The sequence below is a fragment of the Mustelus asterias genome, chromosome 19, assembly GCF_964213995.1.
Source record: "Mustelus asterias chromosome 19, sMusAst1.hap1.1, whole genome shotgun sequence".
In the NCBI taxonomy this organism is placed as follows: Eukaryota; Metazoa; Chordata; class Chondrichthyes; order Carcharhiniformes; family Triakidae; genus Mustelus; species Mustelus asterias.
Window position 1 is genome coordinate 73860321 of NC_135819.1, and position 24802 is coordinate 73885122.

At 47.6% G+C, this 24802-nt stretch overlaps 1 protein-coding gene across 21 annotated transcripts in view; it reads right to left on the minus strand.

The window, feature by feature from the left end:
* celf2 (cugbp, Elav-like family member 2) overlaps positions 1 to 24802 on the minus strand; it is a 972609-nt gene that overhangs the window by 607009 nt on the left and 340798 nt on the right. For 11 of the 21 annotated variants that reach the window (XM_078235909.1, XM_078235900.1, XM_078235872.1 and 8 more), the window contains exon 1: positions 9759 to 9937. The exons of 2 other annotated variants lie outside the window; for them this stretch is intronic. In XM_078235909.1, coding sequence (XP_078092035.1) covers positions 9759 to 9811 — 53 coding nt within the window. In that variant the 5' untranslated portion in view covers positions 9812 to 9937. Of the gene's footprint in view, positions 1 to 9758; positions 10016 to 10339; positions 10518 to 24802 lie in introns of those variants that run through there. 8 more of the 21 variants (XM_078235892.1, XM_078235875.1, XM_078235887.1 and 5 more) reach the window with 3 other exon arrangements.

Here is a 24802-nt window from a genome sequence, read left to right on the forward strand (position 1 = left end):
AGAGCGGGCGAGAGAGAGAGCGGGCGAGAGAGAGAGCGGGCGAGAGAGAGAGAGGGCGAGAGAGAGAGAGGGCGAGAGAGAGAGAGGGCGAGAGAGAGAGAGGGCGAGAGAGAGAGAGGGCGAGAGAGAGAGAGGGCGAGAGGGAGAGAGGGAGAGAGGGAGAGAGGGCGAGAGGGAGAGAGGGCGAGAGGGAGAGAGGGCGAGAGGGAGGGAGGGCGAGAGGGAGGGCGGGCGAGGGGGAGAGAGGGCGGGCGAGGGGGAGAGAGGGCGGGCGAGGGGGAGAGAGGGCGGGCGAGGGGAGAGAGGGCGGGCGAGGGGGAGAGAGGGCGGGCGAGGGGGAGAGAGGGCGGGCGAGGGGGAGAGAGGGCGCGAGGGGGAGAGAGGGGGCGAGGGGGAGAGAGGGGGCGAGGGGGAGAGAGGGGGCGAGGGGGAGAGAGAGGGCGAGGGAGAGAGAGAAGGGGCGAGGGAGAGAGAGAGGGGGCGAGGGACAGAGAGAGGCGAGAGGGCGAGAGAGCGAGAGGGGGAGAGAGCGAGAGGGGGAGAGAGCGAGAGGGGGAGAGAGGGGGAGAGAGCGAGAGGGGGAGAGAGCGAGAGGGGGAGAGAGCGAGAGGGGGAGAGAGCGAGAGGGGGAGAGAGCGAGAGGGGGAGAGAGCGAGAGGGGGAGAGAGCGAGAGGGGGAGAGAGCGAGAGGGGGAGAGAGCGAGAGGGGCAGAGAGCGAGAGGGGGAGAGAGCGAGAGGGGGAGAGAGCGAGAGGGGGAGAGAGCAAGAGCGAGAGAGGGAGAGAGAGAGGGCAAGAGAGAGGGCAAGAGAGAGGGCGGGAAAGGGCGAGAGAGGGAGAGAGACGGCGAGAGGGGGAGAAAGAGAGGGAGAGAGCGAGAGGGAGAGAACGAGGAGAGAGAGAGGGTGAGAGAGAGAGGGAGAGAGAGAGGGAGAGAGAGGGTGAGAGGGTGAGAGAGAGGGTGAGAGAGTGGGTGAGAGAGTGGGTGAGAGAGAGGGTGAGAGAGAGGGTGAGAGAGGGAGAGAGAGGGAGAGAGAGAGGGAGAGAGAGGGAGAGAGAGGGAGCGAGAGAGGGAGAGAGAGAGGGAGAGAGAGAGGGCGAGAGAGGGAGAGAGAGGGCGAGAGAGGGCGAGAGGGGGCGAGAGGGGCGAGAGGGGGCGAGAGGGCGAGAGGTAGAGAGAGAGAGAGGGCGAGAGAGGGAGAGAGAGAGAGGGCGAGAGAGGGAGAGAGAGAGAGGGCGAGAGAGGGAGAGAGAGAGGGCGAGAGAGGGAGAGAGAGGGCGAGAGAGGGCGAGAGAGGGAGAGAGAGAGGGAGAGAGAGGGAGAGAGGGAGAGCGAGAGGGAGGGAGAGGGAGAACGAGAGGGAGAGGGCGAGAGGGAGAGAGCGAGTGAACGAGTGAGTGCGAATGAGAGAAAGACGAAAGAAAGAGCGCAAGTCAACGGTGGAGAGAGAATGAGGGAAAGCTGAGAACGAGAGCGGGGGAGATAGTGGGAGGGAGAAGGTGAAATCTTGGCTCCAATAATTATTATTCCACCTTCCATCATCTGTAAGATCATCCAAAATTCTGCTGTTCACTTCCAAATTCACACCATGTTCCATTCGCCCATCACTGCTGTACTTACTGACCCTCAGATAAACCACCCCCACACTAACATTTTCATCCTGATGTTTAATTCCATCCGTGACCTCACTGCCTCCCTGTCACAGTCATCTCCAGCCCTCAGATATCCACAGTGCCATATTTTGCACATCGTCTGCTCTGAAGATCCCTAATTTTCAATTATTCATCCCTTAAACTCAGGTATTCCCTTCCTCAACCCCTCCCAATCTCCACATCACTCTCCTCCTTTACAACGCTCCTTCAAACCCACCTCCTGGACCAAGCTTGTGGTCTCCTCAAGTGGCTCAATGCTGAAAGTGCTGACGCTTTACTACATTAAAGGTGCTATTTCAATGCAGTTGCTGTGGAAATTCCACAATTTGGGTGTAGATTAAAGGAAATGGGGGTGGTTTGCTGGTCGTGTGGTGGTTCTCTCAGTTCCTCTGAGGATGCTGAGAGACTGCAGACTTGGACAGGCTGACTGAGTGGGCAAATACTTGGCGAATGCAATACAATGTGGATAAAGTGTGAGGTTATTCACTTTGGTGGCCAAAACAGGAAGGAAGATTATTATCTCAATGGTGGCAGTTTAGGAAAAGGGGAAGTGCAACGTCATGGTGGAACTGTCGCTGAAGGTTGGCATGCAGATACAGCAGGTGGTGAGGAAAACTAATAGCATGGTCTTCATAGCAAGAGGATTTGAGTATAGGAGTAAGGATGTCTTGCTGCAGTTGTACAGGGACTTGGTGAGGCCACACCTTGAGTATTGTGTGTAGTTTTGGTCTCCTACTCTGAGGAAAGACATTCTTGTTATTGAATGAGTCCAGTGAAGGTTCACCAGACAGATTCCTGGAACGGCAGGACTGACATATGAAGAGAGACTGGATCGACTGGGCTTGTACTCATTGGAATTTAGGAGAATGAGAGGGGATCTCATAGAAACATATAAAATCCTGATGGAACGAGACAGGCTAGATGCGGGAAGAATGTTCCCGATGTTGGGGAAGTCCAGAACTAGGGGTCACAGTCTAAGAATAAGGGGTAAGCCATTCAGGACTGAGATGAGGAAAAACTTCTTCACTCAGAGAGTTGTGAACCTGTGGAATTCTCTACCTACCACAGAAAGCTGTTGGGGCCAGTTTGTTAGATATGTTCAAGAGAGAGCTGGATGTGGTCCATGTGGCTAAAGGCATCAAGGGGTATGGAGAGAAAGCGGGAGTGGGATACTGAAAGTGCATGATCAACCATGATCATATTGAATGGTGGTGCAAGCTCGAAGGGCCGAATGGCCTACTCCTGCTCCTATTTTCTCTGTTTCTATAAAGAAGGCACCTGACTCCCTACACTCCCTCGAGTGTGATAGAATCTCTCCACTTGTCTGGACGAGTGCAGTTCTAACAACACTCAAGAAGCTTTGACATCAACGCAGGAGAAAGTATCTTGCTTGACCTGTGACCCACCATCTTAATCATTCACACCATTGGCAGCAAAAGTCCATACAATATACAAGATGCATTTCAACAGCAAAGTTTATTTATTAGTCACAAGTAAGGCTTACATTAACACTGCAATGAAGTTACAGTGAAATTCCCCTAGTCGCCACAATCCGGCGCCTGTTCGGGTCAACCAGCACGTTTTTCTGAATTATGCTCCTTCATCAGCTTTGACTCACCTGATGAAGGAGCGGCGCTCCGAAAGCTCGTGGTTCCAAATAAACCTGTTGGACTTTAACCTGGTGTTGTGAGACTTCTTAGTGTGCCCACCCCAGTCCAACGCCGGCATCTCCACATCATGTCTTTCAGAATGTCCAACCCATAATCTCTACCAGTAAAGGTCAAGGGCAGCAGGTGCATGGAAACCACAACTAATAGAACTAACAGAATAGTTCCCTTCAAGGATCATGCATCAACCTGACTTGGAAATACATCGCCGTTCCTTCACTGTCTCTGGGTCAAAATCCCAGAATTCCCTCCTGAACAGCACTGTGGGTGTACATACACCACAATGACTGCAGAAGTTCGTGGTGATGGCTCATTAATACTGAGTGGCCTACTCATTCTTCTATTTTCCATGTTGCTATGTTACCTTCTCAAGGGCAACTGGGGATAAACAATAAATGGCAGCCAAGCCAGTTATGCCCACATCACATGAATTGGTAAAAAACTGAATGGAAAAATATCATTTAAGCGTGAAACAAAATAGCTACTTTAATGTCATTCGTTGCTTAAGGCCCAAAGAGCATCCTGTCTCCTTTCTCTGTCTCCTGTGTTAAAAATGCATTTGGAACTCCTTGATAAGCTCAGGAGGCCTATGCAGCAAGGAACCGTATATACCTCAGTAAGTGAAGAGGGAATGAGAGAAGACCTGAGGGAGGGGGGAGGGAAGAGTTAATAGGGAAACTTGAGGACAAATGGGGCAAAAACCAGGCCTACCAATTCTTCAGCATTTGACGGGAACCTGTATGTGAAGGCAGTGGGCAAATGCACCAACCTTACTGTCAGCAGAAGGGGGAAAAAAATAGAATTTCGGCAAGACCATTGTGAAGATTCTTCAACCCCACTCTCCCCATGCTCGTAGCTTCCTGCTTTATTTTTTATTCATTCATGGGACATGGGCATCGCTGGCTGGCCAACATTTATTGCCAATCCTCAATTGCCCTTGGAGGGCAGTTGAGAGTCAATCGCATTGCTGTGGATCTGGAGTCACATGTAGGCCAGACCAGGTAAGGACGGCAGATTTCCTTCCCTAAGGGACATTAATGAACCAGATGGGTTTTTCCAATATTTGACAATGGTTTCATGGTCATCAGTAGATTCTTAATTCCAGATTTTTTTCTTGAATTCAAATTCCACCATCTGCTGTGATGGGATTCACACCCGGGTCCCCAGAACATTAGTTGAGTTTCTGGGTTAATAGTCTAGCGATAATACCATTAGGCCATCGCCTCCCTATCGCTTGGAGAATGGGTTTGGTGGATTAACCCCAAAACCCCACAAAAATCAACAGCTTCGGTTCCAATGAAAGCAAATTGGCTGTTTCTTGCATCTTGATCAACATTCTGTGGCAAAGATTTCAAGAGAGGCCAAAAATTCAAGGACGGCTAAAACTAAATACCAGGACTGATTGTTTATTTTTAGAAACACAATGATTAAAGCAGCTTCTAGGCCTTCTGGCTAAGATCAAGCATCAGATCAAGCCCATGATTGGGTGCGATGCCGTTTCATGTCAGCTTGGATCTTGTTTGACTCTCTTGTGGGGACCATGAATTAAATTCAATTTGAATTTGAATTGCTTTCAGAGAAAGGAAGGAGATGGATTAAGGGCTTGCCCTAACCATACTGTGCGTTGCCTTTGTAACTTTAGAAAGGGTGGCACAGTGGCACAATGGTTAGCACTGTTACCTCACAACGCCAGGGACCTGGGTTCGATTCCAGCCTTGGGTGACTGTGGACATTCTCCCTGTGTTGGTGTGGGTTTCCTCTGGGTGTTCTGGATTCCTCCCACAGACTGACGTGAGGGTTAGTTGGATTGGCCTGGTAAATTTCCCATTCATGTCCAAAGATGTATAGGTTAGGGGAATAGTGGGATAAACGCATGGACTTGGGTCTGAGGTGGGGGCAGAGTCAGTGCAGACTTAATGGGCTGAATGGCCTCTTTCTGCACTGTAGGGATTCTCGGAATGGAGATTGACTCAATGTTTGGAATTTTTTCCAACGTTGTAATTGAAACTGTGCTGGACTGTCAGCTTCTGGGTGGGAGGTTAAACAGAGACCCTGGTCCCTATTTCACCATTTTGATTCGAAGTGCTGGACAGACTTGAAACTGGGAGTGTTTCAGACCCGACTTTTAGACCCGTTCTGAGGCACTCCCATACGCACTCTGCCTGAAAAAATATCAGCAATTCCGAATCGCACTGCAGAAGCCTGTGGGCGGGGCTTAACGCGCCCGAAACTCTGCAGCTCCGATCGGCGCCTCCAACTGCGCGTGCGCAGAAGAGTGATAGAATGCGACTCCCCTGCCACATCACTCCTGGGCTGGCTAATGTCTCTCCTTGGCCCCCACAGACATTGCCCCACCCCCACAACATTACTGACCCCCTTAACCCCCCTACCCACCCGCCACTCAGACCGATTGAGGCCCCTTTCCCCCTCACCAATCTCAGGCAGAATGGCAGCGGGCCTCCCTTTCCCTCTCATTGATCACAGACAGAGTGGCAGCGGCCCCCCCCCTCCCCCCCCTCCCCCGCACCGATCTGAAGCAGGGAGCCCATCAGATGCTCAGCACTTACCTCCTCACTAGCCGGAGTGCCAGAATTGGACTTTTGTGGAGCGTGTCTGTTTTGCGCCGAATCTGGATGGGCGAACTGGATGAACATTTAAATGGCCGCTGCGCCCATTTTGGGCACGGTCCCGTACGTGGCCATTTTTGGGCCTTGGTAAGCGGGGGGAACAGGCACGGAGGTGGGCACGGATCGCGCTACTCACTTCATGCCCGACTTTACCAAGTTTCCGTGCCCAAAAACAGGCGCAACTTGATGGTAAAATCGAGCCCCCTGTCTGCCGTCTGAGGTGGATGCAAAAGATCCCAAGGCACGATCTGAAACAGCAGGGGAGCTCCCCCTGGTGCCCTGGCTGGACGCCAGTGTTGAAATTGTGTGACCGTTCCCACTGGTGGGATCTTCCGGTCCTGCTGATGATGAAACCCCCCCTCCACCCCCCACCCGCCCATCACAGGCTCCCCAGCAATGGAGGTTGCAAACAACTGCTGACCATGATGGGATCAGCAGATCCTGCCATCAGCCAATGGCAGGCTGCCTTCACAAAACATGCCGCTCGGGGGGGGGGGGGGGGGGGGGAATTGGTTGCTGTGTTTCCCACATTACAAACGTGACTTCACAAATGCTGTAGTGGCTTTAAAACACTTCCTGAAAGTCATTATATTCTTCCTATAATAGATGCAAAAACAGCACGTGTGTGTTGTAAATGACATTACAATGAGTTGTGCTGGCAATCTTTCAGAATCCCTGGAGATGGCTTTCACCAGGAACGCAGCAGCACTCCTCCCTCAATCCCACTCCAAGGCTTGAGCTCAGAATCATAGATTCATAGAATCCCTACAGAGCAGAAGGAGGCCATTTGGCCCATCGAGCCCGCAACAACTCTCTAACAGAGCATCTTTACCTTGGCCCACCCTCTGCCTGATACCAGTAACCCCCAACAAGGGCCCGGGTTCGATTCCCGGCTTGGGTCACTGTCTGGGTGGAGTTTTCACATTCGCTTTGTGTCTGCATGTGTTTCCTCTGGGTGAACAAAGAACAAAGAAAATTACAGCACAGGAACAGGCCCTTCAGCCCTCCAAGCCTGCACCGACCATGCTGCCAGACTGAACTAAAACCCCCTACGCTTCCGGGGACGATATCCCTCCATTCCCATCTCATTCATATACTTGTCAAGACGCCCCTTAAAAGTCACTACCGTATCCGCTTCCACTACCTCCTCCAGCAGCGAGTTCCAGGCACCCTGATGCGCGTCAATCGAACTCAAGACACAAGGCTTCGGTAACTGAAGGCTTTTATTGCCTAACAATGGAACTACTAGAACGTAAGTACACCACCCCAGACTGACGAGGTCTCGCCCGAGCAGGGGGTCTTATACCTCTCCCAGGAGGCGGAGCCCGACTGGGATGTGCCACAACAGTAACAACCACAGGTGTATTAATCCCACCCTAGCCCAACAACAACATTAGAACAACCCCACAGTGGGAACCAACGATGGTTCACCACACACCCACCACTCTCTGTGTAAAAAATCTGCCTCGTACATCTCTTTTAAAACTTGTCCCTCGCACCTTAAACCTATGCCCCCTAGAAATTGACTCTTCCACCCTGGGAAAAAGCTTCTGACTATCCACTCTGTCCATGCCTCTCATAATCTTGTAGACTTCTATCAGGTCTCCCCTCAACCTCCGTCGCTCCAGTGAGAACAAACCAAGTTTCTCCAACCTCTGCTCAGAGCTAATGCCCTCCATACCAGGCAACACCCCGGTAAATCTTTTCTGCACCCGCTTTCATCCAACAGTCCAAAGATGTGCTGGTTAGGTGCATTGAAACATAGTTACAAGAAGAAGGAGTAGGCCATTCGGCCCTTCAAGGCTGCTTGCCATTCATTTCAATCATGGCTGATCATCGAATTCAATATCCTGATTCCCTCTTCCCTCAGATCCCTTTAGCCCCAAGAGCTATATCTAATTTATTCTTGAATTCACACAACATTTTGGCCTCATCTACATTCTGTGGGGGTGAATTCCACACATTCACCACCCCCTGCGTGAAGAAATTTCTCCTTAGTGGCCATGCTAAATTCTCCCTCCGTGTACCTGAACGGGCGCCGGAGTGTGGCGACGAGGGGATTTTTACAGTGACTTCACTGCAGCGTTAATGTAAGCCTGCGTGTGACATTAATAAATAAACCCAAACTTAACTTGTTTCAGATTCAAGCATCCGCAGTATTTTGCTTTTATCTGGAACATGACTTGTACCTGTAAAGACCACGCCTCGGATCTCTCGGATGCTGTCAGTTCTGTCAAAAAACTCACAGTCCCGCGCTGAGAGTTTGTACAAATTAACCACTGCCTTAAAAATAAATTAAAAATGGGGGGATCTAGAAACCACACCAGCGCGTTGAAGAATCTCCGCAGCAGGAAAGGCCTCCCATGGTAAAGTAACACAAGTGCTCAACATAACAGGAACAAAAGCCTTAAATTTATTGCAGGCAGAAGCTGGTTCTTTGTTTCAAGATTATCACCCCCCCCCCCCCCCCCCCCGCCCCACCTCCCCCCGGCCAAGTCTGCCTGCCTCCCCATGTTAATTCTGACCTGCACCCTGTACAGATAATGCCCTGGGGGGGAGGGGGGGGGAAACAATACTACTGAGTATCCTCATTCATCACAGAGAGAATGTCTCCACCTCCCCCACAAACTGAAAATCCATCCAAATCAGACAGTCAGGCCGAGAAAAAAAGTTACAAAAAAAAATGTCACCCTGTCCACTTGTACCACTCTTTTTAATCCCAATCAAACTGATCTATTTGCGTTAAAGACACACACACAATGAAATCAAGCACTCCAAATAATAACCTGCAGCACTTCATTTTTTTCAAGAAATGAGAAACATTCTCTGGGGCTTTTCTGAATGTCAGCCAAACTCAAAAAGCTTTCCAAGTCTGCCGGGGGATCTTATTACATTGAGAAAGCAGCCTTTCACTGCATGAGGGAGCAGAGAGAGAAGAAAAGAGGGAGAGAGGGAGGGAGTGAGTGTGCACATGTGTGAGAGAGAGCGGGGAAAAGGAGAGAGAGAGAAAAAGAGGGAGAGAACAGAAAAGGGGGTGTGCGTTAAGTGTGAGAGTGGAAGCAGTACGAGAGAGAGAGAAAAGGGGGGGAGAGAGAGGGAGTGAGTGTGCAGATGTGTGAAAGAGGGGAAAGGGAGAGAGAGGGAGGAAGAGAGAGAGAGAAAAGAAAGGGGAAAGGGTGAGAGAGAGGAAGCGGTTAGGAGAGGGGGAAAAGAGGGAGGGATAGAAAAGCACAAAGGAAAGAGGAGAGGGTGGGTGTCTTAAGTGTGAGAGGAGAAAAGAGGGAGGGAGAGAAAGTGAGAGAGAGAGAGAGAGGAAAGGGAGAGTGAGTGAGTGCGTATGAGTATATGAGAGCGTGAAAGGGAAGGGGGCAGAGAGGAGGGAAAATAGGGGAGGGAGAGAGCGAGAGGGAGGGTGTGTGTGTATGAGTATATGAGAATGAGAGAGTGGGGAAGAGGAGGGAGAGAGAGAGGAAGGGAGAGAGAGAGGAAGGGAGAGAGAGAAGAGGAAAAATAAGGGAGGGAGAGAGTGTGAGAGAGAGAGGAGGGAGAGAGAGAAAAGATAGGGGAGGGAGAGAAGGAGAGAGAGGGCCGAGAGAGGGGAGAAAAAGGAGGGATGTGAGAGAGAGAGAGAGGGGGGAAGGAGAGAGAGATGTGAGAGGGGCGGGGGAGGAAGGAGGGAAAGATATGTGTGAGAGAGAGACTCCAGTTGTAGAAGCTTCTGGTTGAACTGAAACGGCCGCAACGAGTTTTCTTTGACATGGGGCACAGCAGAAAGATTGTGGACAATAATCAGCACAAACTCTGGAGCTTACCTTAGAACTTTCCAGCTGTCCAGCGAATCCAGCTCGGAAATGACAGAAACCATTGTAAAGGAGCCAGACAGAACAGTAAAATGCACAGGGAGAGAGAGAGAGAGAGAGAGCAGTGACTTCCTCACCGCTGCCAGAAGTGAGGCGAGCAGCTGATCATTCGCTTGTCATTTCCAACCCTCCGCCCCTCCACAAGCTGCCACTTTCTTATTGCTCTCTCTCTGGTGCCTCTTGTTCCTCCACAACCACCACCCACCCCCGACCCCCCCTCCTCCTCTCCTTCTAAAAACCCCGGGAAATCTGCTGCAAAGGATCAAATCCAATCTTGTTCAGCAGGCACTTTCTGTTCGGTGAAGCCTGACTTTAATTCTCTCTGTATTCATGTTGTTTCTCTGGGGGATATAAAATCTAGATCCGTTGACTCCAGCCCTCGCTGATTTTTTTTTCAAGCCCGAACGGCTGGAAAATACACAAATCCAGTGCACCAGAATAGACAAAACTGCCCCCCCTCTGCCCTCCCTCCCACCACCCCCCCCCCCCCCCCCCCCACCCGCCCCCCCGTGAATGTCCTCAGGAATTCTTACCTGTCCACAGAAGCTTGGACACCTGCACAATAACTCATGCCTGAGATTCTTCAAAAAGCTTCAAGCCTGTGGGGAATTCAAATGGTTTTGTGTCCACCCCCTCCCTCGCCTGGGTTAAAGCAGCTCTGGGCACTTGGGAACAGTGTGATGAACCTTCTCAGACCAGCCCCCAAGCCTCAGTGCACATCACATCGGGGGGGGGATGGGGGCGGAATCTGCCAAAACCTGGACACATTGAAACACTTTATTCCCCTCTCACTTCTGATGCATCACTGATAAGAGCAATCAAGTCATTGCCCTTTCTCATTGGGTGGCCCCCTTCGTCTATGTCTCCAATGTTAGTGGCTGATAAGAAGCCCCCCATTTTATCCTCCTTATCTTCATCCCACACTTGTGACTTCTCCCCCCGCCCCACACCACATGTCCATCATAAGATGAAGATGGTAACAACAACCCCTTTTGCTTCCTGTCGCTGCCTCAGAACTCCCGAGCTGAGAAATTCATAGAATAGAACCATAGGCTCCCTGCAGTGCAGAAAGAGACCACTCAGCCCATCGAGTCTGCACCGACAACGACCCCAGCCAGGCTCTATCCCCATAACCCCACATATTTACCCTGCTAATCCTCCAACACTAGGGGGAAATTTAGCATGGGCAATCAACCTCACCTACACATCTTTGGACTGTGGGAGGAAACCGGAGCACCCGAAGGAAACCCACGCAGACATGGGGAGAACGTGCAAACTCCACAGTCCCCCGAGGCCGGAATTGAACCCGGGTCCCTGGTGCTGTGAGCTGGCAGTGCTGACCGCTGTGTCACTGTACCACTCTTTTAAATTCCACCAGTTGCTGTGGTGAGATGTTCACACTGGCAAAGCAAATACAAAAGTCTGAGGGCACGTACCAACCGACTCAAGAATAGCTTCTTCCCTGCTGCTGTCAGACTTTTGCATGGACCTACCTCTCATTAAGTTGATCTTTCTCTACACCTTAGCTATGACTGTAACAGTACATTCTGCACTCTCTCCTTTCCTTCTCTATGAATTGTATGCTTTGTCTGTATAGCGCGCAACAAACAATACTTCTCACCGTATCCCAGGACATGTGACAATAATAAATCAAATCAAAAGGCAAGCCTGGATTGTGGGCAGTGTGTCAAATGGCTCTTTCGACATGAAGTAGCAGATCTGGACCCAGCAGAATTGATCCATGTTGAGTCCACTTTCAGAGAACAGCACGGGTTAGCACCAGGAGATAGTTGAATAGGTTATGGGAAGCCCTGAATTCATCATTGCTAAATTGTCCTGGGGGCCACCTGGTTACCAACTTTGATTGGCTGCACTCCTGGACATTTCATTGCATGGCCATACACCTCTAACCCATCCTTCCTATCACTGAGCCCCCTCCCCTCCCATTTTTCCCACAACCCCAGGCTTGGAATATTTTTAATGCCCAATGTACATAATTGTTCAAGGAGGCAAAAAAAGCAGCAATTTTTGTCCGACGTAAGTGTTGTTCGCATCAATGTCCAAAAAAATGGCTTGCATTTATATAGCGTTTTTTCATGACCACCAGACATCTCACAACCAATGAAATACTCTTGAAGTGTAATCACCATTGTAAAGTAGGAAACACAGCAGCCAATTAGTGTGAAGTAAGCTCCCACAAATGTGAAAATAACGAGAGAACCTGTCTTCTCTGATGTTGATTGAGAGAAAAAGTATTGGACAGGACACCTGGGGTAATCATAGAACCCTACAGTGCAGAAGGAGGCCATTCAGCCCATAAAGTCTGCACCGACCACAATCCCACCCCTATTCCCATAACCCCACATATTTACCCTGCCATTCCCACTGACACTCGGGTCAATTTAGCACGGCCAATCCACCTAACCTGCACATCTTTGGACTGTGGAAGGAAACCGGAGCACCCGGAGGAACCCCACGCAGATTTGGAAGAATGTGCAAACATCACACAGACAGTGACCCGAACCAGGAATTGAACCCGGGTCCATGGTGCTGTGAGGCGTAATGTCCCTGCTCTTCTTCACAATAGCTCCAAAGGATCTTTTACAACCACCTGAGCAGGCAGATGGGGGCATGCCCATCTATCTCATTCAAAGGACAGCACTTCTGGCAGTGCAACACTCCCTCAATGCTGGAGAGTCAGCATTGCTTTTTGTACTCAAGCCCCAGAGTGGGACTTGAACCTGGAACCTCCTAACTCAATGGTAAGAGTGCTACCAACTAAATCACAGTGAACCATTGCTTAGCCCCTGGATACTCAGGGACAATACTGGAGGGTTGGCCACCCATAACTCAGTAAGAAGTCTCACAACACCAGGTTAAAGTCCAACAGGTTTATTTGGTAGCAAATACCATAAGCTTTCGGAGCTTGCTGCTCCTTCGTCAGATGGAGTGGTCTCTGTTCTCCAACAGTGCACAGACACAGAAATCAAGTTACAGAATACTAATTAGAATGCAAATCTCTACAGCCAGCCAGGTCTTAAAAGGTACAGATAATGTGGTTGGTGGGAACCCATAACTCAAGCAGAAGTGTCACCAGGCATCATGGGAGGCATGGTCTAGTGATATTATCGCTCAAGTATTAATCCAGAAGCTCAACTAATGTTCTGGGGACCTGGGTTCGAATCCCGTCATGGCAAAGGGTGGATTCAATTTTAAAAATCTGGAATAAAGAATCTACTGATGACCATGTAACCATTATCGATTGTCGGAAAAAACCATCTTCTTCACTAATGTCCTTTAGAGAGGGAAATCTGCTGTTCTTACCTGGTCTGGCTTACATGTGACTCCAGAGCCACAGCAATGTGGTTGACTCTCAACTGCCCTCTGAAATGGTTGAGATAGCCACTCAGTTGTCACCACCACCTTCTCAAGGGCAATGAGGAAGGGGCAATAAATGTAAGCCAACCAGTGACACCCATGTTCCATGAATGAATAAAAAAAAATTCACTGAATGATTTCTTCAATTATTCAGTCCCAGGCAATCTCTACCCCAAACGAGGCCAAGACATTCAGGTCCTAGGGAAAATAAAACATATAAAATTCTATGCTCATGGACAAGTTGTTCTTGGATTCCGGCTCTGAAAAAAAGAGTTGCTAAGCTGGTTAAACAGCAAAGAAAATTGCTCCAAAAAACCCTGTTCTTCATGAAGAAAACAATATTATGTTGATAAGGTCGTACTCATCAACTTCCAACAGGACATTACTAAAGTGAAAGGATTCCACATTTTTGAGTAAATTGTGTGTGCGCCACAGTAAGTGACAAAGGCATACATTTATAGAGGGTCTTCAACAAAGCGAAACATTCTATAGCACATCACAGAACACAAGTCAGACAAAAATGGATGACAGATCAGTGTTTGTGACTTGACCTGACAACGGCTGAGCTAAGGTTGGTTGTCAAAGATGTCAACCTTGGACAAATCCCAGGTGTGAGATTTACAGTCGTGAGCTGCATACCTGAGGGCCTTCCATTGCACAGAGATGGCTAATAAAACAGCAAGCTACCTCTGACACACAGACCATAGGAGAGGCCCCAGTGACATTAATATATTCTTCTCTCACTTCTCTCTCTCTCTCTCGGCACGATGGCACAGTGATTAGCACTGCTGCCTCACAGCTCCAGGGACCTGGGTTCAATTCCAGCCTTAGGTGACCGTCTGTGTGGAGTTTGCACGTTCTCCTTGTGTCTGCGTAGATTTCCTCCGGCTGCGGTTTCCTCCCACAGTCCATGCTGTGCAGGTTAGGTGGATTGGCCATGCTAAATTGACCCTTAGTGTGTAAAGTCTTTTAAAGTTTATTTATTAGCGTCAGAAGTTGGCTTACGTTAACACTGCAATGAAGTTACAGTGAAAATCCCCTAGTCGCCACACTCCGGCGCCTGTTCGGACACACTGAGGGAGAATAGATAGGAATAGGGAGAATGGAGACAGAGTAGGCAAGATTGATTTGGAGTTACTGGGATCTGGTGGGTATCTGAGCATGGGGAGGTGCGGAGGAGCGGTTGTGTACCTGGGTAAGATGTTAAGTTGCTGCGGACACAATGGACTGAATCACTTCTTTTCCCACTGCAGGGATTCTACTCCACCAGTGTAATCCAGGGAAAACACATCTGTAGTAAGTGTCTGCATCTTGAATGGCTTTTAGAGTTACTGAGCTGGAGGCCAAGCTGCAGACACTGCAAGACAGCAGGGAGGGGGAATGTTTTCTGGACACCTTATACCAGGAGGGTCTTAGAATAGGGTGTTCTGATTTAATCAGTAGTCAAAAACAGGAGTGGGGCAGGTGTGAGGATCCAGAGATAGAAGTGGAGGAGCTTCAGCATTGTTTAAAATTCTTTTTTTAAATTCAATGGTGGAACATGGACGTCGCTGACTGGGACAGCATTTATTGCCCATTCCTAGTCACCCGAGGGTAGTTGCGAGTCAACCATATTGCTGTGGCTCTGGAGTCACATGTAGGCCAGATCGGGTAAGGATGGCATATTTCCTTCCCTAAAGGACATTAGTGAACCTGATGGGTTTTTCCGACAATGGTTTCATGGTCATCAGTAGATTTTTAATTCCAGATATTTTTTATTGAATTTAAATTCCACTATCTGCCCTGGTGGGATTCGAACCCGGGTCCCCAGAGCATTAGCTGAGTTTCTGGATCAATAGTCTAGTGAATATACCACAAGGCCATCCCCTCCCCTAATTGATTGTCCAACAGGTTCGAGGTGCTTGCAACCTGAATGGGTAAAAGTGGAGGCTGCCGGGTGGTTCAGCAAACTGACCATGGTACAGAAAGCTATCTAAGTTGCGGGGGTGGGAGTAAATAGGATTGCAGAGGTAGTAGGAGACAGTATAGTTAGGGGGGTAGACATTGTTCTCTGTAGCCAAGAGTGAGAGTACATAGGGCTTTTTTGATGCGAGAGTTCAGGACATCTGCTCCACACTGGAGGGAAATGTGCAGTGCGAAGTGGAGGATCCAGTGCTTATGGTCCATGTAGGTACCAATAACATAGGTAGAGCTAGGAAGGAAGTCCTGCTTGGGGAATATGGGCAGCTCGGGGCTAACTTAAAAAGCAGGACAAGGCAATTGATATGTTGGACTTCAGAGTATAGGGATCGGGATGTTTTGCTGCAATTGTATAGGGCGTTGGTGAGGCCATACCTGGAGTATTGTGTGCAAATTTGGTGTCCTTATCTGAGGCAGGATGCCCTTGCTATAGAAGGAGTGCATTGAAGGTTTACCAGGCTGATTCCTGGGATGGCAGCTCTGTCATATGAGGAGAGACTAATTCGGTTAGGATTATATTCATTGGAGTTTAGAAGAGTAAGAGGGGATCTCATAGAAACTTATAAAATTCTAACAGGGTCAGACAAGGTAGATTCAAAAAGAATGTTCCAAATGGTGGGGGAGTCCAGAACTAGGGGTCATAGTTTGAGGATAAGGGGTAAACCTTTTAGAACTGAGGTGAGGAGAAATTTCTTCACCCAGAGGGTGGTGAATGTGTGGAATTCACTTTCACAGAAAGTAGTTGAGGCCAAAATGTCTGATTTCAAGAAGAAATTATAGCTCTTGGGGCTAAAGGGATAAAGGGATATGGGGGGAAGGGGGATCAAGATATTGAATTTAGTGATCAGCCATGATCAAAATGAATGGTGGAGCAGGCGCGAAGGGCAGAATGGCCTCCTCCTGCTTCTAGTTTCTATGTTTCTATATAATAATCTCTGGTTTATCTAAACCACGAGCAATTTGGCACAGGGTAAATAAGATTAGGGAGATGAACACACAGCTCAAAAATTGGTGTGGAAGAAATGGGTTTTGACTCAAGGAGCACTGACACCAGTACTGGGGAAAGTGGGAACTGGGCCATTGGGTCAGTCTTCACCCAAACCATACTGGGACCTGTGTTTTGGCAAGTCACATAACCCGGGCAGTAGAGAGGGCTTTAAACTAAATAATGGGGCCAAGGGATTAAGTTTGGGAAGATGTGATCAGTTAAAAAGCGAGGATAGAGCCAGGGAGCAATAAGAGAAATAATAATCAGAGCATGGCATGAAGGGAGAGAGCATTCAAACTTAAGCAGATGAGGCCAGAGGTTGCAGAAATGGTGACAAGACAGAATGAAAGGCTCTGTATCTGAATGCAGGTGGCGTTTATAACAAAGCAGATGAATTGTCAGCTCAAATAGAAATAAATATTTATGATCTGATAGCCATTACTGAGACATGGCTACAGCATGACAAAGGCTGGGACCTGAATATTCAAGGACACATGACATTTAAGAAGGACAAGATGCTCGGAAAAGGTGGAATGGTAAATTCTGTTAATTAAGGATGTCAGTAACACAATAGAGACAGGTGATCTTAGTTCCAAAAATCAAGATGCAGAATCCGTTTGAGTCAAGATAAGGAACAGTAAAGGTAAGACTTCAATTACGGTCGTCGTTTATTTTGAGGCAAAGAAATAAGGAAGAATTACAGAGCAGTTAGCCTGACATCAGTAGTGGGGAGAATGCTACTGTCTATTATGAAAGACGTGATAACAGAACATTTGGAAAGCATTAACGGGATAGGACAAAGCCAGCATGGGTTTACGAAAGGCAAATGCTTAACAAATCTACTGGGGTTTTTGCAGAAGTAACCAGCAGAATAGATAAGGGAGAACTATTGGTTGTGATGTATTTGGACATTTAGAAGGCTTTTGAAAAGATCCCTCATCACAGACTAGTAGGCAAGATTAAAACACATGGAATAGTCGGTTAACATATTGGTATGGATCCATGAATTGGTTTATAGACAGGAAGCAGAGAATGGGAATAAATGGATAGTTTTCCTAGTGGCACGCAATGACTGATGGGGTACCGCAGGGATCAGAGCTTGGACCCAAGCTGTCCACGATGTATATAATTGACCTGAATGAGGGAACCAAATAATGCTGACGACACAAAACTGGGCAGAATTGTGAGGAAGATGCAAAGAGGCTTCAAGGTGATTTAGACAAGTTGAATGAGTGGGAAAACACATGCAGAACAACATGGCTAAATGTGAAGCTATACACTTCAGTGTGGAAAACAGAAAGGAAGAGTATTATTTAAATGGTGATATATTGGGGTGTGGATGTACAAAGGGATCTGAGTGTTCTTGTACACCGGTCAATGGAAGTGGAGAGGCAGGTGCAGCAATTAGGAAGGCAAATGGTATCTTGGACTTCATTGCAAGAGGATTTGAGTTCAGAAGTAGGGATGTCTTACTGCAATTATTCAGGACCTTGGTATGGCCACACCTGAAGTATTTCATTCAGTTTTGACCTATAGCTATCTAAGAAAGGATATACTTGACATACAGGGAGTGCAACGGAGGTTCACTAGACTGATAGTTGGGAACCTGAGGATGTGCTGTACTTCGGTTTCCAGGAGGCATTTGATGAGGTGCCACACAGACAGACATCCGAGGTTGGATTCGAATCTGGGTCCCTAGAGCTGTGAGGTCACAGGACTAACCATTGTGCCATTTAAAAATGTACAAAGGGATTGTAGATAGGTTAAGTGAGTGGGCAAAAATCTGGCAGATGGAATATAGTGTGGGAAAATGTGAACGTGTCTACCTTGACAGGAAGAATGGAAAAGCAGTATCTTATTTAAATAGGGAGAACATTCAGACCTCCTGAGATACAAAGGGATCTGATGTCCTGGTACTTTACGGCAGAAAGTTAGTATGCAGATACAGGTCGGGTAAGTATTTAATAATTTTATCACTTGTAGTCTCAGAGGTAATCTCTCTGGTTTATAGTTTGTAAGGGTTATATTAGGTAATAACAAGGAACAGGAAAGAATGGCCCTAGAGAATTGGATATAATCTGAAACAAAACATCTTTCAAAAGTTTAATTTGAAGGGGTAAGATATGACAGGGGAGCTCCAAGCCATGGTCTGCTCTTCATGCTCCATGTGGGAGGCTGAGAACATTTCCAGTACCTGGGGCCAGCATGTGTGCATGAGGTGTCTCCAGCTGCAGCTCCTGGAAGCCTGTGTTTCGGAGCTGGAGCGGCGGCTGGGGACACTGTGGAGCATCAGCGAGGTGGAGAGTATAGTGGACAGCACGTATAGCGAGGTGGTCACACCACAGGCTTCGCCTCTATAGGCAGGAAGGAATGGGTGACCACCAGGCAGAGAAAGGGAGCTAGGCAGACAGTGCAGGAATCTCCTGTGGCTATTCTCCTGCAAAACAGATATACCGCTTTGAATAGTGTTGAGGGGAGTGGCCTTTCAGGGGAAAACAGCAACAGTCAAATCCGTTGCACCACGATTGGTTCTGCTGCAGAGGGGAGGAGTAAAAAATGTGGGATTGCAATAGTTATCGGGGATTCAACTGAGTTAAGAAACAACAAGAGGCAAAAAAACATTGGTAGGAGTGGTATACAGACCACCAAACTGTAGTGGTAATGTTGGGAAAAGCATTAGATAGGAAATCAGAGATGCATGTGTTAAAGGAACATCTGTGATTATGGGCGACTTTAATCTGCATATAGATTGGGAGAATCAAATTAGTCACCGTACAATAGAGGGGGAATTTCTGGAGTGCATACGGGCTGGTTTTCTGGAGCAATACATTGAGGAATCGACAAGGTCATCTTGGACTGGATGTTGTGCAATGAGAAAGGATTAGTTGGCAATCTCGTTGTGAGAGAACCCTTGGGGATGAGTGACCATAATATGGTAGAATTCTTTCTCAAGGTGATGTTGTTGATTCTGAGACCAGGTCCTGAATCTCTATGATGGTATGAGGCATGAATTGGCCATGACAGACTGGGAAACGTTACTGAAAGGAAAGACAGTGGACAGGCAATGGCAGGCATTTAAAGAACGAATAGGTGAACTCCAGAAGTTGTTTATTCCTGTTTCACACGAGAGTGGTAAGGGAATTGTGGCCAAACCAAGGCTGACAAGGGAAATTAGAGATAGTATCAGATTTAAGGAAGAAGCATACAAATTGGCAAGACAAAAAAATAGGACTGAGGATTGGGAGCAGTTTAAAATTCAGCAAAGGAGGACCAAGGGATTGATTAAGAAGCAAAAAATAGAGTATAAAAGTAAGCTTGCGGGGATCATTAAAAACCCACTGTAAAAGTTTCTATAGATTTGTAAAGAGAAAAAGATTGTCCTACACATCTTTGGACACTAAAGGGCAATGGTCAATCCACCTGACCTGTGCACTTTTGCACTGTGAGAGGAAACCAGGGCACCCGGAGGAAACCCACGCAGACACAGGGAGAATGTGCAGACTCCGCACAGACAGTGACCCAAGGCCGGAATCGAACCTGGGTCCCTTGTGCTGTGAGGCAGCAGTGCTAACCATTGTGCCACCGCGCTGCCCTCATGGGCAGTGTGTAATTGCCAGATTTACACTGATCTGTGTCTCCTGAAAAGGGCACCCATGATCTTGTGATGGCCACAGCACCGGCTTGCACAGACACGCTGATTCAGTGACTGAACCAAAGATGGCTGGCACTGTCACCAGGGACATTTTCTGGCATTTCTGCCCCATAAAAACACAGCCCAGGGTGAGTTTCGCAACCTTCACTGGCAAGAATGCTTGGTCCTTAGAGACAAGATGTATTTGTCATTTGTTTACTTCCTTCCTATAAGTCCCTGGCTGTGTGCAAAATGGCAGCCATGAATACTGATGACAATGAATGCTCTTCAAATGGATTCTTTGTATCTGAAGTGCTTTGCAACATTCCTGGTGGATATGCTGAGGTGCTATATAAACGCAAGTCTGCTCCCTTTTCATTACCTGCAGTGTAAAGGGGACATATATTTGCAATAAGCAATGTGTGTAGAATTTACAGCAGGTCATTAGGCCCAATGGGCCTGAGCTGGTATTTATGCTCCACACAAGGCAAACTATTGACAATAGCGATGATGCTCATGGGAACATTTGTATTTCAGACTCTTCGCTGAAAGAATATTCTCAATGGATAAGAGAGGGAACCAATGTGGAGGAAAGCCAGGATTAACAAAACACCTTTGAAGGTTAACTCACACATCTACTTCACGAGCAAAGGAATTCAGGTTGATTGCTGAGGTTTTTGCAACTCATACCTGATAGCCAGATGAACGTTTCTGCACAACCCCAGCTCGCCCCCCCCCCCCCCCCCCCCCACCAACCCGCCCCCCGCCGCAACCCATCGCCACCTCTTTGTGCTCCTCTCCTGAAGTGCTAATTCCTGCTGGGATTTTAAAATTCTCACCCTTGGTTCCAAATCCCTCTATCGCCTCGCCCCTTTCAGCCCCACAACTTTGCCTGATATCTGCACAGCTCTAATTCTGACCTCTTGAACATCGCTGATTTGGATCACTCCATCACTGCTGATCGTATCTCCAGCTGCCTGGGCCCTAAACTCTGGAAAACCCTTCTGAGACCTCCCTTCAAAACACTTCTTAAAACCTCCCTTGCTGATCAGGATTTTGATGATCATGCAGCGCCTTTTGGAGCAAATTGAAATCCTCGAGTCATGGAATTGGAGTTCTGAGAATATTTAAGGGGGGTCTTTCGTATTAGTCAATCACCACCCACACAAATATTGGAACAAATCACCAAACGACTCTCACCAACTTCTACAGATGCACCATAGAAAGCATTCTTTCTGGTTGTATCACAGCTTGGTATGGGCTCCTGCTCTGTCCAAGACTGCAAGGAACTACAAAAGGTCATGAATGTAGCCCAGTCCATCACACAAACCAGCCTCCCACCCATTGACACTGACTACACTTCCCGCTGCCTCAGAAAAGCAGCCAGCATTATCAAGGACCCCACGCATCACGGACATACTCTCTTTCACCTTCTTCCGTAGGGAAAAAGATACAAAATTTTGAGGATAGGTACCCTTCTTCCCTGCTGCCATCAAACTTTTGAATGGACCTACCTCACACTGAGTTGATCTTTCTCTACACCCTAGCTATGACTGTAACATTACATTCTGCACTCTCTCGTTTCCTTCTCTATGAACAGTACGCTTTGTCTGTATAGCGCACAAGAAACAATACTTTTCACTGTATACTAATACATGTGACAATAATAAATCAAATCAAAGTAATCCAAAGCTCTATGGATAACTCCTAATGTTGTAACTCACATCAAGTTCTGTTCACCTATCACCTGATGTTGACCTACACTGACCTACTTGGACCCAAGGGGGTCACCTACCTCAGACCTAAATTCAAGACTAAATGCCTTTAAGACTTGTAGCCACATAGCACCCACCCCCATTTTAAATTGTTTCACATTCAATGGACAATTACGGTTTGCAGTGATGGTTTTGCAATCAAATCTGACCTCTGTTTTATGCACTCTGCAAGATCCCACGAGGACCAGTCAAGCGAATAATCTGTTCATGTGAATTTGGTGGTCTTGGTGGGGGAGGGGAGAATGATCATCATATTCTCCATTATCAACAGTGCTATGACATTTTCAACATCCATGCTAACCTACACTGTTCCCTGGTTAAGCAAAACTTCCATTTGAGAAGTCTCATCCTTGTTCACAAACCCCCTTTGGCATTGCCCCTTTTATTTATTTATTAGTGTCACAAGTAGGCTTGCATTAACACTGCGATGAAGTTACTGTGAAAATCCCCTAGTCGCCACACTCCGGCGCCTGTTCGGGTACATTGAGAGTGAATTTAGCATGGCCAATACACCTAACTAGCACATCTTTCAGATTGCGAGAGGAAACCAGAGCACCTGGAGGAAACCCACGCAGCCATGGGGAGAACGTGCAGATTCCGCCCAGACAGTGGCTCAAGCCGGGAATCGAACCTAGGTCCCTGGCGCTGCGAGGCAGCAGCTAACCACTGTGCCGCCCCTCCTATCTCTGTAATTCCTTCCAGCCCTCCGAGCAACCTGCATTGCTCCAAGTATTGCCTCCTGAAATTCCAGATTTTAATCATTCCACCTTTGTTGACTGTACCATCAGGTGCCAAGATCCTAAGCTCTGGAATTTATTCCTTAAATGTTTCTACCTCTTTTTCTTCCTTTAACACATTAATTTGAGCATGCTGTTATCATTTTCTGTAATATCTCATTATTGTCAAGTTCTATTTGATATAACTCCTGTGAAACACTTAGGGATCTCCTATTGAGCTAAAGACATTGTATGAATGAAAGGTGCTGGTTTATAGGCGACAGGGGTGGAAGTAACACCAAAGGTCCCCAGTGTCCTTCAGATAGGCCTACACTTCTCTATGGTTCAAAACACAGGAATCGCTCAGTTGTGGGAGGGTTAATTCTTTATATGTTTATTTAAAGTTTTGATTAGATCGTAGAGAAGGAAGAATGAATGGGATATAAAGCACACTGTGCAGAATAATAAATAGTACATTATCGCGGCTGCATTGATGTATCACATGGAGATTCTGATGACAAGTGTTAGTAATGATGTGGAACATGTTCGTGTTGAGGAGATCTGAACAGCGATAAATAGTTCTAAATTGCTTGATGTCTGAATCATTTCTCTTTTCTTTGACTTTGCATCCAATGATTAGAGCAAGCTCGGTACCTTCTCCTGGGTTTGTATTTTTCACAAACATTCCAGGAGTTTTCGTTTTACCTACGGACATAAGCTGCTCTCTTGGTTTTGGGGTTACTCAGCAGAGGGATGATATTCACAGATGACTGATTGGAAACAGATTTTGGGCTCGAGGTTGGACACAAAGAACTGGGAGGAGACACTTCAGACGGCCTCAAGAATAAACGGCCAATTAACACCTACGACTCGCCAGATGAGGCCCAAGGCTAAGTTTGAGATGAGCCTCAGGCCTGTGGTTTCTGATGCACGCCCCAAGAGTGTCACTTACCTCACGTCCAAAATCAAGACTAAATGCCTTTAAAACTTGCAGCCACATTGCACCTACCCCCATTTTAAACTGTTTCACATTCAATGGGCAATTACGGATTGCAATGATGGTTTTGCAGTCAAATGGAGCCACGACTTAATGTAGTCTGCAAGATCCGATAAGGACCAGTCAAACGAATAATCAGTTCATGTGGTCTTAGTTGAGGAAGGAAGAATCATAGAATCCCTACAATGCAGAAGGAGGCCATTCAGCCCATTGAGTCTGCATCGACAACAATCCCACCAGGCCCTTTCCCCATAACTCCACATATTTACCCCATTAATCCCTCTAACCTATGCATCCTGGGACACTAAGGGGCAATTTAGCATGACCAATGCACTAATCCGCACATCTTTAAACTGTGGGAGGAAACCGGAGCACCCGGAGGAAACCCATGCAGAGACAGAGAGAATATGCAGACTCCACACAGTCACCCAAGCTGGGAATCAAACTTGGAGCTGTGAGGCAGCAGTGCTAACCACTATGGCACCGTGCCACCCTCACCATACTGGAGGAAAGTCACTCTTCATTCTCAACAGTGCTATGAAATTTTCAACACCCGCTTCAACCACAGGAACAGTCGCACTGACCTTTGGTTACCTCCTCTGAAAGGGGGCGCATCTGACAGTGCAGCACTCCCTCAGTACTGAACTGGAGTGCTCGCAAAAATTATGTGCTCAGGTGGGACAACCTTTCGAATCTAAGGTCAGAGTATGAACGCAATTTTGTTTTATTTATTCATTTTTACAGGGTGCTAGGCCAGCATTTATTGCCCATCCCTCACTGCCCTCCATTTCAGAGGGCAGTTGAGAGTCAACCACATTACTGTGGTTCTGGAGTCACGTAGACCAGATCAGGTAGGCACGGCAGATTTCCTTCCCCAAAGAGCATTAGTGAACCAGATGGGTTTCTACAACAATTGACAATGGTTTCATGGTCATCATTGGACTTCTAATTCCAGATTTTTATTGAATTCAAATTTCACCATCTGCTGTGGTGGGATTCGAACCCGGGTCCCCAGAACATTACCCTTTGCCTCTGGATTGCTAGTCCAGTGATAAGTCCAGTGATAAATCCACTGTGCTACTGCCACTTGCATTTATACAGTACCTCTCATGGCCTTATTATCAGATCCAAAGAGTTCTTGACAGGATGCTGATGCATGTTTCCCCTTGTGGGTGAGACTCAAATTAGGGGTCACTGTTCACAAATATGGGGTGTCCCATTTAAGACTGAGTTGAGAAGAATTTTTTACCTGAAAGGTTTATGAGTCTATGGAGCTCTTTTCCCCAGAGAGTGGTGGAGGCAGAATCATTGAATATTTTTAAGGCAGAAATAGATAGATTCTTGACTAATGCGGAGCCAAAGTGATTGACAATGTGCAGTTGCAGCCACAATCAGATCAGCCATTAATTTGTTGAATGGTGGAGCAGGCTCAAGGGGCTGAATGGCCTCCTCCCTTCCACTTCTAATCATAACCTCAGGGTATCCTAAAATGCTTTGCAACCAGTGAAGTTTGCTCTTTTAAGATCTTTTAAATCAAGCATTTGTCGCAACT